Here is a 20,162-nt window from a genome sequence, read left to right as displayed (position 1 = left end):
CCCAGGGATCAAGTGTTGCCAAGATCCTCTTCTACACATACAGACATGTAGACACAGAGCCACTCACACGCACCCACACACATGAATAGTCTAGTGCACAGTGCATATTAACTAGTTTTGATAAACAGTCTCTGACACACCGGCTCACACACTTGACAAGGAGGCAGAAGAACAGGAACTCACCTGACACTTCACACACACAAACACTTCACACACACACTTACATGGATGGATGGAGAAAGAATTTACTAGAGCATACTGTAATATACAGATGGACATAGATATAGATGTACTGCCCTATTTCGTGGCTGCTTCCAGTACAGAGAGCAGAGATGTGATGGTTCTCTAATGTCCTGTGGCAGAAGTAGAGAAGGGATCAGGGCTTACTAATGAGATAGACGGACCCAGTTTCTTTTAAAATGAGTTTTTTCAGGAGAAAAGTTTCTTCGCGCGCACACGTGCATGCACGTCCACACTTTCAAGCCCTCACACACAAAAGCAAAGACCTTGAGCCTTTCTGTACAGCAAATGAAAAAAGTCGCAAACAGGAGGAGGGGAAGAAATGATAACCCATCCTTCCCCCTTTCTTCTCTCCCTCCCTCTCCGAGGTGTTTGTGTGTATCTTACCTCTGCAGACGAACGCTGGGCTGTTTGGAGCAACTCTCCCCTGACACAGGCGCTCCATTACAAAACATTTTAGAGCGTGTAGATTAATAGGAACAATGAGCCAGGGTCATAAATATGCATTTTCCATCCTGTCGGGATAAGCGCAATGTCTTTCCACTTCATTTCTCTCTCTTTTTTTACTCTTTCTTCCTCTCTTTTTCTCTCTCTCTCTCTCTCTCTCTCTCTCTCTCTCTCTCTCTCCCCTGTTCCCTTCTCCGCCCTCCTTCTCCCTGGGTCTTCTGACTGAGTACTAGGTTCAGCTTGTGATTCAGAGGCCCGGTGATGAGACTCTCAGAGGAGAGGCAGGGGAGAGACCAGGGAGAAGAGAAGCAGGAGAGAGGCAGGGGAGGGACAGGAGGAGGCTGTGGGGGGGGGGGGGGGGGGGGAGTGAGGGCTAGCCAGGCCTGAGAAGTAGTCCTTCTGAATGTGTCAGCTGGGTCTGGAGGGAAGGTGGTCATCACATTTACATTTAGTCATTTAGCAGACGCTCTTATCCAGAGCGACTTACAGTAAGTACAGGGACATTCCCCCGAGGCAAGTAGAGTGAAGTGCCTTGCCCAAGGACACAACGTCAGTTGGCATGACCGGGAATCGAACTGGCAACCTTCGGATTACTAGCCAGACTCCCTCACCGTTCAGCCAACTGACTCATCATCACCCATCAGCCAGGTTCTCATGGTGAACGTTGGGTACGGGTCCAGGTTGTTGTGTTTGGTTTCAGAGGAGAAGATCTTTATTATTGATGGACCAGGCTTCTTTGATGCACACGGGGCAGGTAACACATGGCAGTTGCAGGCGACAAATCCTGCCGTGCATTGCAGTAAGAACAGCTGAGGAATGTGACCTGGGGCCCTCACCCTCGTGCATGCGTGCACACAGACTCACACCATTCCCTCCACACATTCAGCACTTTACCTCCATACACAACACACACAGACACACCATCCACACTCAGCTCCGCCAACATTAGCACCCCTAACCCTCTTGCACACTCCACACACCATATACACGCACCCCACGCACTCTCACACGCACCTGACGCACCGCCTGCACACACTCTCACACACACGCACCCCACGTGCTACACGCGCACAATCGCACACGCACCTCACACCCTACACGCGCACAATCTCACACACGCACCTCACACGCTACACGCGCACAATCTCACACACGCACCCCACGTGCTACACGCGCACAATCGCACACGCACCTCACACGCTACGCGCGCACAATCGCACACGCACCATATACGCACCATCTCACACGCGCCCACACAGCGCACACTGTGCAGTCACCGTTCCTGTCATGTCAGAAACAGCCCCATTCTCACCTGCCACTCACAGTAGCCCATGACAGGGTTTGTCAAACCCTGTGAAGTCTGTGAAGATTTTATATCTGCAGATAATCGGTTGCACCCCCCCCCCCCCCACACACCACACACACCCACACACAGGACCGTAAGGAAACGGCGACACACTCAAGTGGTGTGGCCGTGGAGTTTATGAACCTCCTGATGATGAAGCGTGTTCTTTTGGAGACCAATCAAATGTTAAAGCATGTGTGTCAACACACACATACATGCTCAGACTCTCTCTTTCTCTCTCTCAAAGAGACTCTCACAGACCATCTGTACACAGTGGCATACCATAAGTAAGGTTGTTGTCGTTGTGTAGTCAGTCATCTGTGGCCCTGTACTGCAGACTCAGGGTCTTATCTAACTTTAGGACACCCGCTTCACTCCGCCCTCCCCGGAGAACTGTCCCTCCACCAAAAAGAAACGCTCTTCTTATCCTCTTTGAAGTTTTTTGCTGCACGGCTTTCAAGTATCATCTATCACTGTGGCGTAATAATTTCCTTCCGTGTCAGAACCGAGACTTATTATTCTACGGATTCTCTTCCCCCCCTGTCCTCAAACTCCCTTTCATTTCACCAGACTATGACTGCTTGCCCAAGGAGCACAAATACAGTCATTAAGATACAAACACACGCACACACACACATGCATACATTTGCACACATCCACACGCACACACAAACATACACACACTGACAAACTAATACACAGGGTAACGAACAAACCAGCATGCATTTCAAATCTCAATACAGTCTAATCTATAGTCTCTCTACAGTCTCAATTCAGTCCTCTAAGGGTTATCTCCCTGCCATGGTTATTTGGTTTTCTTTTTTTCTGCGGATGTGTCTGAATAGAGGCCCCCCTGAACTGCAGGGCTGAGGGCCACAGATAAGAGGCTCCCCTCACAGCTCTCAGGTGAAGGCTGAAGCTTCACACAGCCGCTTATTCATCTCACACACATTCACACACGTCCACACACGTGCATTAGCAAACACACTCTCAGGCAAACTCTTTTCCGCATGTATTACTCGTGCATACGTTAAATGATGCATGCGCACACCTAACCCCCAGTCATGGGGGCGGCACGTAACTGTGCTTGCTATCAAGGCACTGAAGCCCTTCCATACGTCACAACGCCATTCACAACTTACATGTTCATTATGTAGGTTAGTGTTTGTCCCTCACTCCATATTCAGATATCATTACTCTCCAGCATGGGGGATAAGGATGAATTTGAATGGAACTTGGTGAGTAAGAGATGAGAATGGTTAGATTAACTACAAGCAATGAATGAGTCACTTCACCCAGATGGGCAATCCTGTACAGCGCCACTTCACCACAATACTCTGATGTACCGTGAAAGAATGAACTCTCTGTCACTCCATTCACTCTCTGTTTACCACTTTGATCTCGAGGCCACATGCAAATGCAATTAGACTATTTACGTCAATGAAATTAATCAGGATTTAATTAATCAGTTAGAGTAATGGTCTTACGCACTTAGCATGTTCTTAGTCATCCTGTGTGTTGATGGTCTGCCATGCCATATACACCATTACACATCCCTTAAGTGCATGATGGTTCCTTCCCATCAGGCTTTGCGGGAGCAGCTGCACAGATTTTTTGTCCGAAGACAGGGGAGAGGAATAGAGAGATCCATCGTTCTCGATTCTCTTTCCTCCTCCTCCTCCTCTCCGTCTGTCTCCCGGGACGAGGAGGAGAAGAGAAGTGTGTGAGGGATGGAGGTGTGGTGGAGGGATGTCTGGGGGGAGAGGAGGAGGTCATGATCCCGCTGTGTCGTAGTCCCACTGGAACCATGGTCTCCAGGAATGAAACTCTCACTACAGCAGCTCAACTCATCCTCCTCAGTTCTGTGCATGATCGACCAATGAGTTCCCCACGAATCGACCTTGGACTGTTAATGAGCTCGTATTATCTATGCCACTGTATATATTGACCAGCGGGACATGTTAGTATTGAGTTTGAGCCTGGTGTCTTCCTGATCTGCAGACAAACCATGTGTTTGTGTCCTTGGTCTGCTGAAGTGTTCAACCAAAACGAAAGTAGATGGATGCCTCCAGGGTTGTGTCTTCTTATTCTCATTTATGCCATTAAGCTGCTTATCTCTCTCTCTCTCTCTCTCTCTCTCTCTCTCTCTCCCCCCTCACTGTGCCCTTTGCCTACGCAGTCGTATTTTGATAGAGCGTGTACATATATTATTCATCTGATTGACTTCTCCTAATCGCCTCAAAAGTGCCGGAATTAATCATTTGAGAAATCCGGTCATTTGCATGCTGTCAGGGGAGTTTGGTCATAGAGAATGTTCCAGACTGACTTGTACATGCTGCAGCGCAGGGAGGACTGGAGCGTTGATCCTGGGGAGCTAGCGAGGTGTCGGCCAGGACAGCCATGCGGAGAACAGGGGGCTTTTTTTCACTTGGGAGAAATCAATGAGGCTGGATATTCAACAGTACTCAATGGCTTTTATGGTGTCCCATAAAAGAGGCCATTGAAAAAGTATATATGGCATGAGATGATTTCTCTGTGGGTGAAATTGGATTACCCTATACTGTAAAGCCGAAGTGTCTTGGCTTTTTCTTGCGAGCGCAAGCGAGAGCACTCGGCCCACGACCATTAAAGGGGACGTGAGTGGGGGGGAGAAAAAAATTTAATTACATTGGTGGAAGTGGTCATGGTGAGCACCTTTAAAAGGATCCAATTAAAGTTTGTGCAGAGCTGGCAGTCCCGTCACTGGGGGTTGTGGAGGAGCAGTGTCTGAAAGATCTGGTTCTGATTCTGATTCTTCTAAACATCTGCTGGATTGTTGAGGCAGGCTCCATTTTCTTTCCTCATATATACTGTGTACTGTAAGCCGTTTCCAGAACGTCCACACATGATTTTATTATGTACATGTTTGTGTTTTGAACTGCTTTGAGTGTGTCTTTCATGATTGGTCAAAAGCACCATGGTGATGAATTAATAAATGGGAACAAGTGCTTATAGATAGAGTATCTCTCTCTCTTTCTCCTTTCTTTCTTACTTCTCCGTTTCTCTCTGTGTGTTCTCTCCTCACTAGCCTCTCTACTGCACTCTCCAGTGTTCCCAGTCATGTGTATTAAATGTGAATGAAAGAACTAAAATGCTAATCAGGCACGTAATTAATTCAGGTTACAGACAGTGGTCATAAACCATTACAGAGAAAGCACACAGAGGACAAAATAGGTTCTGAATTGTCTTTCTGTCTAGAGTCCCTACTCTATCGGACTCGTAATCCAAGCCCCCACCTCAGTATTGTGAATATATATAAACCTAGTTTTCATTATTATTCATAAAAACGTTTTCCTCAAACCATTATTTACTCCAACATAGCGAGTCAGTTAGTATGTTTCCAAGAACACATTTTTTGCCCTGAGCGAGAAACAGCAAGCTGGAAGGGAGCCAAAAAAAAACATGAAAAATGCATGCAATGTTTCTTAATTATTTATGATTTTCATATTAACGGTTTGAATATCACTTTGAGAACTGTTGGTCTGAGTTTAAGGTTTGTTGTCAGGAAGGCTTCCACGTAAGATACTTAGTTGTTTTACTGTTCCATGGTGCTGTTGAGAAAATCAAAATTCTACAATGCTGAAGAATATAATTATTATGTATCTATTGTGAAGAGTTTCACACATGAAGATGAAGGATATTGATCCACTAAGGATTCAAACACTTTTCAATGACCTTTTTTACTTTAACACCACTGTACATCTTGGGCTAGACTGGGACCTTCCAGAGGGAGATGTCTGGGGCGATCCTCTCCACACTTCTGTCGCTCCATAATTGCTGTTCTTGGGAGGACAGTCGAGGGCATGGAGGAGACTATCTCTCGTTCTCTGTCTTTAATCACACTCTCTTTTCATCTCCCTTTATCTCTTTCTCTCTCTCACTATTTCTCTTTACTCTGACTGTCTCTGTGGCTTTCTCTCTCTCTTCTCTCTCTCCATATCTCACTCTTTCTGTAGCCCTCTATAGCTATTTGTTCCTTCCGTCTGTTTTCCTTGTGGCAACTGTATGTGCCCTGCAACACTTTCCTTCCAATTGGAGCAGCCATTAAATCAACAGCAGGGAACTGCGTGTAAAAAAAAAACACCACGTTCTACCTGCATATCATTTCCTGTTAGCTTTCATGGAAGATGTTCCAGCTCCTAAATTGTGATTCAACAGTATCCACACCCCAAAGGTGTCCTCCTGCAGTCCACACACACACACACACACACACACACACACACATTATGATCAATTCTTCTCACACAAAGACACACAACTTCATAGAGCCACGTGCAGACAGACACACAGCGGTGGTTGTTGGACTCGCAGCAGAGGGTTGGGGAGGTGGTGCAGAGCTGCTGCTGTAGCTTAACCTCTGGACTTCCAGGGCTGAGAGGCCTCTCTGTGTAATGATCACCGCCATGCGGAGAGTTGATTATTCTAGCCCCTGACCCACACAGCTGCTGGGTCAAATCCCAGCTTGGACTCAAGTGCCTCTCTCCAGAAGAATTGGCACAATTGCCTCTTGACACTCAGGTTATTGTCAGTAAAATGAAGTCGGACGAAAAACTGAACTGGATAGTGAGTCTTGAGATGAAGCCTAATGGGGTCACCACAGTATATGTGAACCTGTTGTCTGGTAGGATTGCTGTCCTAAGCCTTTGGGCAAACCTGTTGTGATAGGGCGTTATAAATGAATAAGAGCCAGTGAGCCATCCTGACAAACAGATTGTGTCATTGGGTGGTAATGTGTTCTGGCCTGGACGGCCCAGCTGAGGGATTAGGCTGACACAGCAGCACACATTCACATCCCAGATCATTCCTCTCACACACACAATCTCTCACAGACACACACACACAAACGCACTTACACATGTGCGTCAGGGCAGCCCATCCGCCCCATCACACACGCAGCTTGAAACACACACCCACGAGGTCGCACATCCAAACAGATGACATCAGCCTCTCTCTTTAATCTGTGTGTGTGACTCTCCCCCTCCGTTCCTCTTTACCTGTGTCAGCTCTGTGTGTCCGTGTTAGCTGTGTGTGTGTGTGTGTGTGTGTGTGTGTAAGGAGAGAGAGAGAGAGAGAGAGAGAGAGAGAGAGAGAGAGAGAGAGAGAGAGAGAGAGAGAGAGAGAGAGAGAGAGAGAGAGAGAGAGAGAGACAGAGAGACAGAGAGACAGAGAGACAGAGAGACAGAGAGACAGAGAGACAGAGAGACAGAGAGACAGAGAGACAGAGAGAGAGAGAGAGAGAGAGAGGGGAAGAGAGAGAGGGGGGAGTCCATGGAGGAAAAGCTCAGTTCAGTCAGAGGCACAGGGAAGCAGCTGTGTTGAAACAGGCATGTTGTGCTTCCTGTTCTGTTTGGATCTGTGCAGATTAAAGACTGTGGTCGGAGAGGATGGCTGACTTTGTGCTGTAGAACCAGATCTCCTGTCAAGAGTCCCCAGGAAGCAGAATCATTCTGCCTTTTTTCTTCTGCTGCCCCCACCATATCAGGAGAAAGCACTTTGATCCTACCTTGAGGTCCCCACGCCACCCAGGGACCAAAGACGATTGGTTTTCAGCGACACAAAGGAAAAAAAGAGGATGTCTGAAAGGCGATAAAAGAAGTTGTCCCATTGACACGCCGCAAGGAAGGAAGGAGGGAAGGAAGGAGGGAGGGAGGAGAAAAGGTGTTCTGAGCACTCGCTTGTCCCACAAGGACACAAACAACATGATGAAGTCTCTCTTTAGGGGTAGGTGCCTTTGAGTGTGAAAGTACATTTGTCCTAGCTTGTGTTTCATGTTGTATATTTAGCCTGTTTCAGGTCTGTAGCGTTCAGGCGGCTTGTTTTTTGACAGGAAACATTGTCCCCGCTTACTGAAAGGGATTGCTGGGTAGTTCTTTAGAAGTCAAATTATGATGGTCCAGCCAATCAATACATAGCACTGCAAGGATGAGCTTTATGACAAACCAATCAGTCACTGTCAACACCTCTAAGCAGCTTAATCACTCACCCCTCTGTTTGACTGACTCAAGTGAGTGAGTACCACAGATGCCCCTACACAATCATAGTGACATCATCATTTAGGACTAGAGTACTCTCTGCACTCCAGACTCTCTCAAGCATCTTAATATACTGGGCAAACAGTAATCACGTTTGGTATAAATGGGAATTGAGCTAATTCCCCACATCACACAGGCACGGTGCAGTGTTAAAGTAACAACATTAATGCAGATGCTGCAGTAGCTAGCAGCTAAGTAGGTGCATCGATACTGGGAAGTGAATGAGACTAGGAGAGTATGACTAAGCTGTAGTTCAGTATGAAGACTTTTCTGTGTTGAAGTAGCCCATTACAGGGACCCCTGGCCCTGCCCAGGAGTGCTCCTCTGTCCACATTGCATGCTGCTTGAGCACCTGTAGATAAGGCCAGTCACCCTGCTCTAACCTCCACAACAGCTGAGCCATCGGTTCTTGTTTCCTTTCTTCCCTCCTCCAGCCTCCCTCCTCTCCCCTCCCCATGGCCGTGTGTCCCACTTAGACCTCTCCGTGAATAGAGTCTCCTGTGCTTGGAAAAAGAAACCAAATTAAAAAAAGGAATCCAAAGTATGTTCATGTTCAAGGACTTGCTTTGTACGTTAAGCTCATAAGTACAGCAATGTATGTTGCTATTCAAGCAAAGCCAGTGACAAGTGAGGGGTCAGTGAAGTGTCTCCTTTATGTACATTTACATTTATTCATTTAGCAGATGCTTTTATCCAAAGCGACCTCTACGAGAGAGCTTTACAAAAGTGCATACGTCAATGATATGATCATAAACAACGAGATAGCCCCAAAAACATTGTGGGAAGCCAAAACATGAAGGTAGTGTAGAAATGGCTGAAAGTTGTGCCGTGTTTTTGACGACCTCCTGTTTTTCCCAATCCTCAGTAGTCCTCCAGCTTGTGAATTTATGTGTCTCTTTCTGACATGCCGGTCCGAGGCCTGAGTCATCTGTGATTGTACCCTGCTGATGGTTAAGAGAATGATTTTACTGTGTGATGCTGTTTACCTGGCAGGTCGTTACATCTTGCCCTTTGTCTGGAGAATGCTTGTTCTCTGTCTCTATCTCTCTCTCTCACTCTCTCTCTCTCGTTTGTTGTTTCTTTGTGTTTTGCCCTTTTGGACATGGTGACGTTCGTTATGGTGTGTTGCCATGTGTAAATTCCAGCTTCCAATAACCTGAATGATCACGATAGATGTATTAAAACTCAAACTCTCTCTCTCTGTCTCTTTCTACGTCTCTCTCTCTCTCTGCTTCTTTCTCTCACTTTCTGTGCTGTTGTTCTGGGGAGGCTATCCGTCAATACCTTCTGTCTCGTCATTGGCTGGCTTTCTAGACAGCCACTCCAGGGGACCAATCCAATAATGGAATTCTGGGAAGGGTAGCAGGTGTCAGGGCTGGTCAATACTCAACTCCTCCAGTCAGTTCCCCCATGGATAGGCGTAGTAGAGACACATGCAACCTGTCACATTGGACTCGACTGAGACAGGCCTGTCCCAGGCAGGAAAAAAAACTTGCAAGATAAAGTACCAGAGCCATACACTGGAGCTGTTGAAATATACAGTTAGGTATTTGGACATTGACACAATTTTCATCATTTTGGCTCTGTATACCACCACAATGGATTTGAAATGAAACAATAAAGATGTGCTTTAAGTGCAGACTTTCAGCTTTAATTTCAGGGTATTTACATCCAAATCAGTTGAACGGTGTAGGAATTACAATACATTTTATATGTGGCCCCCCCCTTTTTTAGGGACCAAAAGTAATTGGACAATTGGCTGCTCAGCTGTTCCATGGCCAGGTGTATGTTATTCCCTCATAAAGGGAGTTCGTTATTTCATTGACAAGGAGCAGATAAAAGGTCTAGAGTTCATTTCAAGTATGGTATTTGTGTTTGGAATCTGTTGCTGTCAACTCTCAATATGAAGTCCAAAGAGCTGTCACCATCAGTGAAGCAAGCCATCGTTAGGCTGAAAAATCAAAACAAACCTATCAGAGAGATTGCAAAAACATTAGGTGTGGCCAAATCAACTGTTTGGTACATTCTTAAAAAGAAAGAACGCACTGGTGAGCTCAGCAACACCAAAAGACCCGGAAGACCACGGAAAACAACTGTGGTGGATGACAGAAGAATTCTTTCCCTGGTGAAGAAAAACCCCTTCACAACAGTTGGCCAGATCAAGAACACTCTCCATGAGGTAGGCGTATCTGTGTCAAAGTCAACAATTAAGAGAAGACTTCACCAGAGTAAATACAGAGGGTTCACCACAAGATGTAAACCATTCGTGAGTCTCAAAAACAGGAAGACCAGATTAGAGTTTGCCAAAAAACATCTAAAAGAGCCTGTACAGTTCTGGAACAACATCCTATGGACAGATGAGACCAAGATCAACTTGTACCAGAATGATGGGAAGAGAAGAGTATGGAGAAGGGAAGGAACTGCTCATGATACAAAGCATACCACCTCATCAGTGAAGCATGGTGGAGGTAGTGTTATGGCGTGGGCATGTACGGCTGTCAATGGAACTGGTTCCCTTGTATTTATCAATGATGTGACTGCTGACAAAAGCAGTAGGATGAATTCTGAAGTGTTTCGGGCAATATTATCTGCTCAGATTCAGCCAAATGCTTCAGAACGGGACGGCGCTTCACAGTGCAGATGGACAATGACCCGAAGCATACTGCGAAAGCAACCAAAGAGTTTTTTAAGGCAAAGAAGTGGAATGTTCTGCAATGGCCAAGTCAATCACCTGACCTAAATCCAATTGAGCATGCATTTCACTTGCTAAAGACAAAACTGAAGGGAAAATGCCCCAAGAACAAGCAGGAACTGAAGACAGTTGCAGTAGAGGCCTGGCAGAGCATCACCAGGGACGAAACCCAGCGTCTGGTGATGTCTATGGGTTCCAGACTTCAGGCTGTCATTGACTGCAAAGGATTTGCAACCAAGTATTAAAAGTGACAATTAGATTTATGATTATGTTAGTTGGTCCAATTATTTTTGGTCCCTTAAAAAGGGGGGGGCCACATATAAAATGTGTTGTAATTCCTACACCGTTCATCTGATTTGGATGTAAATACCCTGAAATTAAAGCTGAAAGTCTGCACTTAAAGCATATCTTGATTGTTTCATTTCAAATCCATTGTGGTGGTATACAGAGCCAAAATGATGAAAATTGTGTCAATGTCCAAATACTTATGGATCTAACTGTAGATCATCCGTATCATCTTTCCAATGAAAACACAACTCCCCAATTCTCTCAACTCAATAGAGCTTCTAACAGATTAACGGATGCCTAATCAATACTCATTTGAGACTTGACAGCAGTAGTTAACAGTTAGAGAGTTTACAAAGCTTTTGTGAAAACTGGCAGTGAACATATCCACAGTCCCGTCTACATTGCCACCCTGCGAGGGAAACAAAAGTGCGTTGAAAGCAGCTTTTGGTCGTGTCGTAAAGACCGTCCCCGCAGAGCACTGCCCTAAACTCCTGCCGCCCCTGCCCCTCCCACCCTTGTGGCTGCCTGGCGCTGAATGGCTCTATAAATCCACTCTCTAAAACCCAGGCATTAGCTGAGGCCCTCCGCTTCCTAATTGGTGAACAGTTAGATTAGGATCTCCACAATAGTGAGCGCTGACGCCATCATGGCCAGTCACAACAGGGGGGATTAGAGGGGTGAATGGAAGAGGCTGCCGTAGCCGACCCTGGCGGGGGCCTCGCTCTCACCCAGCCCAGCCAGGTCTGGGCCTGTCGCCCTGGCTGTCACAACACCATGGGCCAGAGCTGCAGTCAGATGAAAACAGGTCTTATCAGCAGTCCTCTCTCGCCCCTTTCTCTCGCCCCTCTCTGGCCCCTCACTGGCCCCGTCCTGGTTCCTCTTCGAATCCAGGACTATGAGAGATAGATGACATGCTTGACATAAACCTTCATACTAAACCTTCCCTTCTGCAATCATTATCTAAAGCAGAAGAATAACCAGTGCGTTTGGATGCTTGAAGGCAGATGCAGTACAATATGGAAGGCCTCTGAAGCCTGGCATAGTTTCTCTCTGGAGACCAAGGATATATAGAGGATCAAACCTATCCTACAACACCAAAAACTGACTTTGATGTGGAGGCCAACATGCAGATGGTTTGACACGCTCATTAAGCTCTCAAACACAGCCTACTGTTGTCACAGGCTCGATGTGATCCAGTCGTATGGACCAACATTGATATAAAGTAAATGCACATATGGGTCATGTTAAACGCATGATATAACTAGTCTACCGAAGTGTTGGAGAGGGTAGGCTTAATGTATTCTGCTGAACGAGCTCTGATATGGAAACACACAGGTGCTACCTGTGACCTGAGCACATGAAGTGGTGCTTTAAACAGCATGTTTAAGAGCTGATCCTATGGCCTCCAGCTATGCAGCTAGCCTGGCTGTGTATGCCTGGAGAACACATGGGAGAGAAGAGGGGAGAGGAGAGCAGGACTGGTAACCCTCTGCCCACTCACCTCTCTCTCTCTCTCTTTCTCTCTCTCTCCTTCTTTCTTTCTATCCGAGAAGCACTCTCACCCTGCCGTGCTTTTCCCTCGCACACACCATCCTCGCCTCTTTCTTTCACCCACTCCTTCTTTCCCTGGAATAGATATTAGGCTACAGCGTTCAAACTGCTTTTTTTATGTTTTCTTTCTCATTTTCTCTTTCCTCCCTCCCTATCTCTCTCTCTCTCTCTCTCTCTCTCCTTGTTTCTCTTTCTCTCTCACATCTCTCTCATCTCTCCCCCATCTCTGTCATCTCTCCCCCATCTCTCCGGGAGTTCCAGAGAACATTTTGTACACAGAATATTCTGCCGGCGCTTCCAGGTCATTACGCTGCGTTCCCTGAGACAAATAGCTGGGTGTCCGCCACAGTCATCTGTGTTAATCTGTTTGTGTTACACTCTCACACTTGTTTTCACCATCATAAGAAAACCGGTGACGTAAATCTGCCTAAATTTTCTCTCCTCTTACTCGCTCTCCCCTCACTTTCTCTCTGTCTCTCTCTTTCTCTCTCTCTCTATCTCTCTCTCTGCCTCTTTGAAAACAGGAGATTGAGCAACAGGATGTTTGTAGTTGAACATAGAAAAGTGTTTCCCACCCAACAGGGCTTCAACCGTCACCAGTCTTCAGTGATTTTGGTCCTCAGCTCACCTTGGGATAAACCTCAGCAACACCACCCAGCCATTTTGACAATAATCAATGAAGTGGTTGGCCCATCGGTTTACTGAAATACTCACAGAGACTATTACTGTGTAGTCAGGTGACGAGATAGCTCTCTTCCCCAAAAAATCACACAATTCATTAGCCATAGCACATAACATACATTATATGTGTTCTAAAATGTTCAACCTATGAAAAATTACCTTGAGCATAAGGTGGGGGAAAACAAGGCATTAATATCTCTTTGAGGATTACATTGGTGTCTTGCTACTTGTATAAACTGTCACCATAAATAAACCAATATTACAAAGTGCTTCTCATTATAGTGGCCCAACACATCAAAGGTCCTCTTTGAAGCTCTGACTGAACTGTAGTACTGTGGGTAATTTGAGACTGCTACACTGGCCTAATGGAGCCAGACACAAGAAGCCCACTGGTAAACACACACACACACACACATACAAATATTCACTCTCACACAAGCAGACAGAGACCAACACCTAAACCACACACACACATACATACACACACACACACACACACATGCACACACACACACTCATTTCACTGTCACACACAGAGGCCAGCACACAAACCACACATACACACACATACACACACATACACACACACACTTGTTTGTCCTCTAGTTCGACCATCATCCTGTGCATGTCAACCAAGGGATGTTCCCTGATTCAGATCCTGACCCAGCCCTTCCTGCTTATCTCTCAACACACTGTGTCATAAAGAACTTTCCCAGCATGCCCTTTTTTGACATATGGCCATGCCGTTGCTGCTGTTATATGTTAAAATGATGCAGGTTGTTTGTTGGGAAAAAGGATGTTAGGATATGATGCTTGAAAGTATGATCATGAAAGTGCTCTGTCCTGTACACACACTGCAGTTCTAGGTTTCAGGACAGCATCTCTGCATTAAAGAAGGGTTTAACTGCAAGAGGACATCTTGAGCAGATTTTTCCCACTTAAGAACACATTAATCAGCAAATTGAGCTTCAAGACAACATTGCCATCAATTGAATGGCCTTGGTGGATTCATTTTCTTTTCATTACGCCATTTCATGCTTGGACAGCCTGCAGCTAGATAGATGATGTGTCTGTGTCCAGAATCATCTCTCTGAAGAAAACACTGAGAGTCTTGCCTTGTTTGCTGCAAAAGAGACATTCAATTTGCACCAATCCTGACTCACCCTGTCACCATTGTCACCTCATAATGACATGTGACAGGTGATAAGAGCCTAGGGTGTGTGGCAGGGGTGGCCCGTGTGGCCAATAGGCTTTGGCATCATCCTGTAACATCATAAACACTCTTGGTCTTGGAGAAAGTAAGATCCCATCTGTGATGAATCGGCGATTTCACACTCATTGACAAATTTTCCCCCCCATGTGATCCAGGACACAACCGTAGCCAATCAGAATCAAAAGGATCAAACGTACCCTTTCCCTATGCATATATACATCTTTTTTTCTTTGCCTATTCTGTTCCTCGTTCACATCCAACAGACCCCATGTCTCTCATTGAACCATTTCCCCCCCATGTGATCCAGGACATAACCGTAGCCAATCAGAATCAAAAGGATCAAACGTACCCTTTCCCCATGCATATATACATCTTTTTTTCTTTGACTATTCTGTTCCTCGTTCACATCTAACAGACCCCATGTCTCTCCACCGCCCCCAGCACTAAAGGCTGCCATAGGCCAGACTACACAGCAGCAAGGTCTCACACAGTGTTGGATGTGGAGCGCTCTTTATCACCTCAGTAGCTCTGAGCTATCACAGCCAGCATCAATTAGACCAACCTCTGGAGCTGATAACAGCCTAATGAAACAGCTATGAGAGCGCTCAGCATTCTGTTTGCACCTAGCATCTTAGCATCATAGCTCCTTCTGTACAAACCAGGCAAACGCTGCAGTTATTGTGCTGAAGATCTGTATTCGAATCAAGATTCAAATTGAGAGTTGGATTCAGTATTTCGTGTGTGACACAGGGATTGTGCTAGGCCAATGGAGACAGTATAGTTTGTGTTCCTGAATCTTATGAGCTACTGTTTATCACTTCTAACTCTTCTTCTCTCCTTTCCTCTCTTGCAGGCACAACCAGGCAGCCCAAGGAAGGAGAGGTTCCGGGGGTGGATTATAACTTTGTTACTGTGGACCGTTTTATAGAATTGGAGAAAAGTGGGGCTTTACTAGAGAGTGGAACTTATGAAGGTAAGTTTCACACTCATTCTGAACCACAACTTACACACTCTTTACTCTTTTATGAAATCATGTTTCTAGTCTAAAGGTAAGTCCATATCTTATTGCTAGAGTAAATATTATAAATGTAATACTGTCCTCGAATGTGTGATATAATCTATATCTTGTTGAGGTTTCTTCATGCTCAGTATTTGTCCTTTCCTTCTGTCTCTAATGGAATCTCAGTGCTCTCTCCAAATCAGATTGAGGCTCCCTCCATCCTCTCTCTCCCCAGGATGGGAGCTGCTCTAGACTAGACCTCCTCCAATGGTCCTGTTCCTCCCCTCTGTCACACTGGACATCCACCATACAGTGCATAGAGGACATCCACCATACAGTGCATAGAGGACATCCACCATACAGTGCATAGAGGACATCCACCATACAGTGCATAGAGGACATCCACCATACAGTGCATAGAGGACATCCACCATACAGTGCATAGAGGACATCCACCATACAGTGCATAGAGGACATCCACCATACAGTGCATAGAGGACATCCACCATACAGTGCATAGAGGACATCCACCATACAGTGCATAGAGGACATCCACCATACAGTGCATAGAGGACATCCACCATACATTGCATAGAGGACATCCACCATACAGTGCATAGAGGACATCCACCATACAGTGCATAGAGGACATCCACCATACAGTGCATAGAGGACATCCACCATACAGTGCATAGAGGACATCCACCATACAGTGCATAGAGGACATCCACCATACAGTGCATAGAGGACATCCACCATACATTGCATAGAGGACATCCACCATACAGTGCATAGAGGACATCCACCATACAGTGCATAGAGGACATCCACCATACAGTGCATAGAGGACATCCACCATACAGTGCATAGAGGACATCCACCATACAGTGCATAGAGGACATCCACCATACAGTGCATAGAGGACATCCACCATACAGTGCATAGAGGACATCCACCATACAGTGCATAGAGGACATCCACATTCCTCCCAGACTCAGAGTCTGCTGTAACAGGCTCCTGTACCAAGCCATAGTGCCAGATACCGCTGCAGAAAAACAAATTGCAGATGGTCAATTTAACGGTCGGTTGCTAGGAGCAATGTTCGTTTTTTGTCGTTGATGGGAGCTGTGTATCACTTCCAGCACGGAGCCTGCGACGAGAGAGCTGTCCTTCTGGGTGGCTGCACCACCATCATTTAGGACCTTAATATGTAATGCTCAATTAGAGGATGGAGAGGGAAGCAGTGTGTGGGAGATGGATAAGATGTTTCTTTGATAAATCGACTGCAAGGAGTCCAAAAAGTGAGCCCACGCTGCCAGATTAGTCTGTTAGGGATGTGTCCATGTAGAAGCAGAAGAAGAACGGTGATATCGTTGAAGCTCACACCATGTTCTTGGCATTTCCAGAGGCCTCATCTAGAAAGGATTACCGTTTCTTCATCCAGCAGACGCTATCCAAAGCGACTGACAAATAAAGCACAGAGAAGGCAGTAGGTGGGCCAGTGTTGGACTGACTCTGTGTCAAGCTTTTGGAGGTTTTACATGTTTGTTGGGTCAAGGGTTACATAACAGTGCAGTGAAGCCCAGTTCAAGCCTACTTGCTTTTGAATTGATTTAAATGTTAAACATGTTTTGCCTCTGCGAGTGTGTAGATGTTAGGCTGCGAGGCATGAGTCTGGGGTCTGGGGTTTCAATCCCTGCAGCCCTCTAAGATTTTTACAGCAACTGTTTCACAGAAACCATCCTCTATTTTTACATGAAAGCTGCAAACTGTAAAAAAAAAAAATGCAAGCAACGATATTCAGTGTTTTGTTGGATTTTTTTTTTTTCGACCACAGTTAGTAGTCAGAGATACCAAGCTGACGTCTTACTATAAATCTCCACCAGCTTTTCTCAACCATCCCAAAACTGTCTGCAGCATCCATGTGAGGACTTCTATTTAATACTCATCCCCCCATGCATTAGCGTAATCTTGCAGGATTTTCACACATTTTCACACACCACCAAGTCAGACTTCTCCTCCAGCCGCTCTCAAGCACCACTGAAGGGATATTTTCAACTTCAGACTAATCTTGCTGGGCACCCGTAGAGACTCACTGCAGACCTAATCTCCGGTCAAGAACCACGGCCTTGGAGCCCGCTCTTAAGCGAATGCCAGACAACCTTAGCAGTTCTCTTTTTCAAACACTACCACACTGTGGTTACAGTTAGCACCCACACATACACACACACTAACACACACACACACTCTTATCTTTACATGTACACCTTCTGCCTGGAGCTAGGCTAGGTACGGTATCTGTGTATCAGTACAGTACCTACAGACAGGCAGCCCTACAAGACAATGCGTGGGGGATGTTTGGCAGGGCCCACAGTGTGTCTGGGAGCAGACTGGGGGGGCTGAGTGGGCGATGTGTGAAACTGTCAGAGAGCAGGGGCCCCGGGGGAGGGACTTTTTAGTGGAACAAGCAAACGCTCGGCATTCTGAGGGCTGGTAACGCCGCCCAGATGAGAGGAGTGAGGCGACCCCGCAGAGCCCAGAGAAAGACATGGTTATTCACTTAGCTGAAGCCGAAACACCACACACTCACTAGGAATCTGTGCATGGTCTGATGAGGGATTGGTGTACTGGGATAGCCCTGGTGTTTCACTTTAACAAGGGTGAAATTGGCTTGGGAGGCATTGTGGGGGAGTAAATTAGTGTGTGTGTGTGTGTGTCTGTGTGTTCCAGTATGTCTGGATCTGTATGAGGGATTCTCTTCTTTGAGCTGCTGGTAAACATGGCTGACCTTTAACCCTGGGCATGTCTGTTCATGGATCACCTGGCTTTGACATGAAACATGACATTAGCCATCCCGTCTATCCCTGTCTCGTTTTAGAATTTCACCGGAGAGACATCTTGTTTCTCTCTCTCTTTTCTCTCTCTCTATCTCTCTTTCCCTCTCTCTTTCTCTCTCTCTCTCTCTCTCTCTCTCTCTCTCTCTCTCTCTCTCTCTCTCTCTCTCTCTCTCTCTCTCTCTCTCTCTCTCTCTCTCTCTCTCTTTCTCTCTCTCTCTCTGCCGTCCCTGTTCTCCCCTCCAAGTCTTACACTCTAAGGGTTGGAGTAGGGGAGCCAGCTAGTCAGTTTCCTCACTGTGATAATAGGGAAAATGAAGCATGTACTCATTTAAAGTATTCCCTTTCCATTTTCCTCTTTCTCTCTCTCTTTTTCCCCATCTTCTCCCTAGGGATACTCTTAAATATTAACTGGTTAAGTGAGAGGAAAATATCCAAGCAAATCTTATTTTAAACATCAACCATGCCCATGGACATCAAATGTTAACAAAATACATGCATGATACATATTAAACAGCGTTGTTCATCCAGTGCATGTCATTTACATGTTTTCTCTCTTACCCTGTGTAAATGTGTCTGTGTGTACGTGTGTGTGCTTGTATATATGTGTGTGTGTGCGTGTGTGTGTGTGCGTGCACGTGTGTGTGTGTTCTCAGACAACTTTTACGGCACCCCCAAGCCACCTGCAGAGCCCAGCCCCCTGCTGCTAAATGTAACAGACCAGATTCTGCCGGGCCACCGACCCAGCTCTGAGGGGAAGAGGAAGAGGAACAAGTCAGTCAGCAACATGGAGAAGGCCGGCATCGACCCCCCTGAGGAGGAGGAGGAGGAGAGGCCCGTTGTCAACGGTAACGGCGTTGCCATCACCCCAGGTCAGCTTTTGCAGAGTCCTTCATCTCACCAAGGGTTATCGTTGCCTCGCTGCGGTGACAGGGGCTGCGCTAGGATCAGCAAGATAGAGCTGACCAGAAATTGTTCTTGTCAACTACATAGACTTGGCAACAATACTGTCACCATGGATACCTACTGTGCTAGAGGATGCTTCTTAGAGACTGTTTCTTATTATTGACAGTTATCATGAATTTAAACATTTGAGGGTTTTCTCATTATTTAGAACACGTCACATACCATAACATGATATGTTTTAATACCATTTCCTGTTCTTGTTGAGGCATTAAAAAATTCCCCATATAAAAAAATCTAAAATAAAAACATTCTAAATTAACAACGTACCAACTTTTACATTATGAACCATGTGACCTCCAGTACCCTCTGCCCTCATTGGCTCTGCCAGTCGAATACTTTGGTGACCAGAGTTCAGTCTATTGTCTTGGTTACCACATAGCAACCGCCTCTGTTTTGGCAATGTCTCGCTTAGCAACAGGTTTAACAGGTTTGTTACGTGTCTTTGTTGGAAAAATCTGCATAATTGTGAGATAAACAACATAGCATTAAATAAAATGCTGAACTACTACAACACTTTCCACATAAAAAAATATAATCCACAAGTTCCCAGGTATGTAGAGCTGTACACACACACACACGAGCTTGCACACACTCTCAAACACACTCGCACAAACACCCATACAAACATAGACAAACACAGCTGCGTACAGTATGGAGGTTTTCTGCCCATGTATTACCTGTCACTCAGCTGAGGCAGGGCAGATGGGACCTCTACTCTGGACACTGACAAGCCTGTCCCAGGGCCAGATCTAATCAAGCCTGAGATTCCACTAAGCACATTTGCTGGATCAATGAGATTCAGGTCCCAGTCGTCCCTCCACGTTCCCCACACTG

At 46.0% G+C, this 20,162-nt stretch overlaps 1 protein-coding gene across 1 annotated transcript in view; it reads left to right on the top strand.

Moving 5' to 3' along the window:
* Positions 1 to 20,162, top strand: part of magi2a (membrane associated guanylate kinase, WW and PDZ domain containing 2a) — a 124,118-nt gene that overhangs the window by 56,910 nt on the left and 47,046 nt on the right. Inside the window, exons 3-4 of the mRNA XM_067254066.1 lie at positions 15,382 to 15,501; positions 19,019 to 19,234. Of these exons, the coding sequence (XP_067110167.1) occupies positions 15,382 to 15,501; positions 19,019 to 19,234 (336 nt within the window). The remainder of the gene's footprint in view (positions 1 to 15,381; positions 15,502 to 19,018; positions 19,235 to 20,162) is intronic.

This window comes from Osmerus mordax, chromosome 17, assembly GCF_038355195.1.
Source record: "Osmerus mordax isolate fOsmMor3 chromosome 17, fOsmMor3.pri, whole genome shotgun sequence".
Classification (NCBI taxonomy): Eukaryota; Metazoa; Chordata; class Actinopteri; order Osmeriformes; family Osmeridae; genus Osmerus; species Osmerus mordax.
This window is presented reverse-complemented; position numbering and strand designations above follow the sequence as displayed.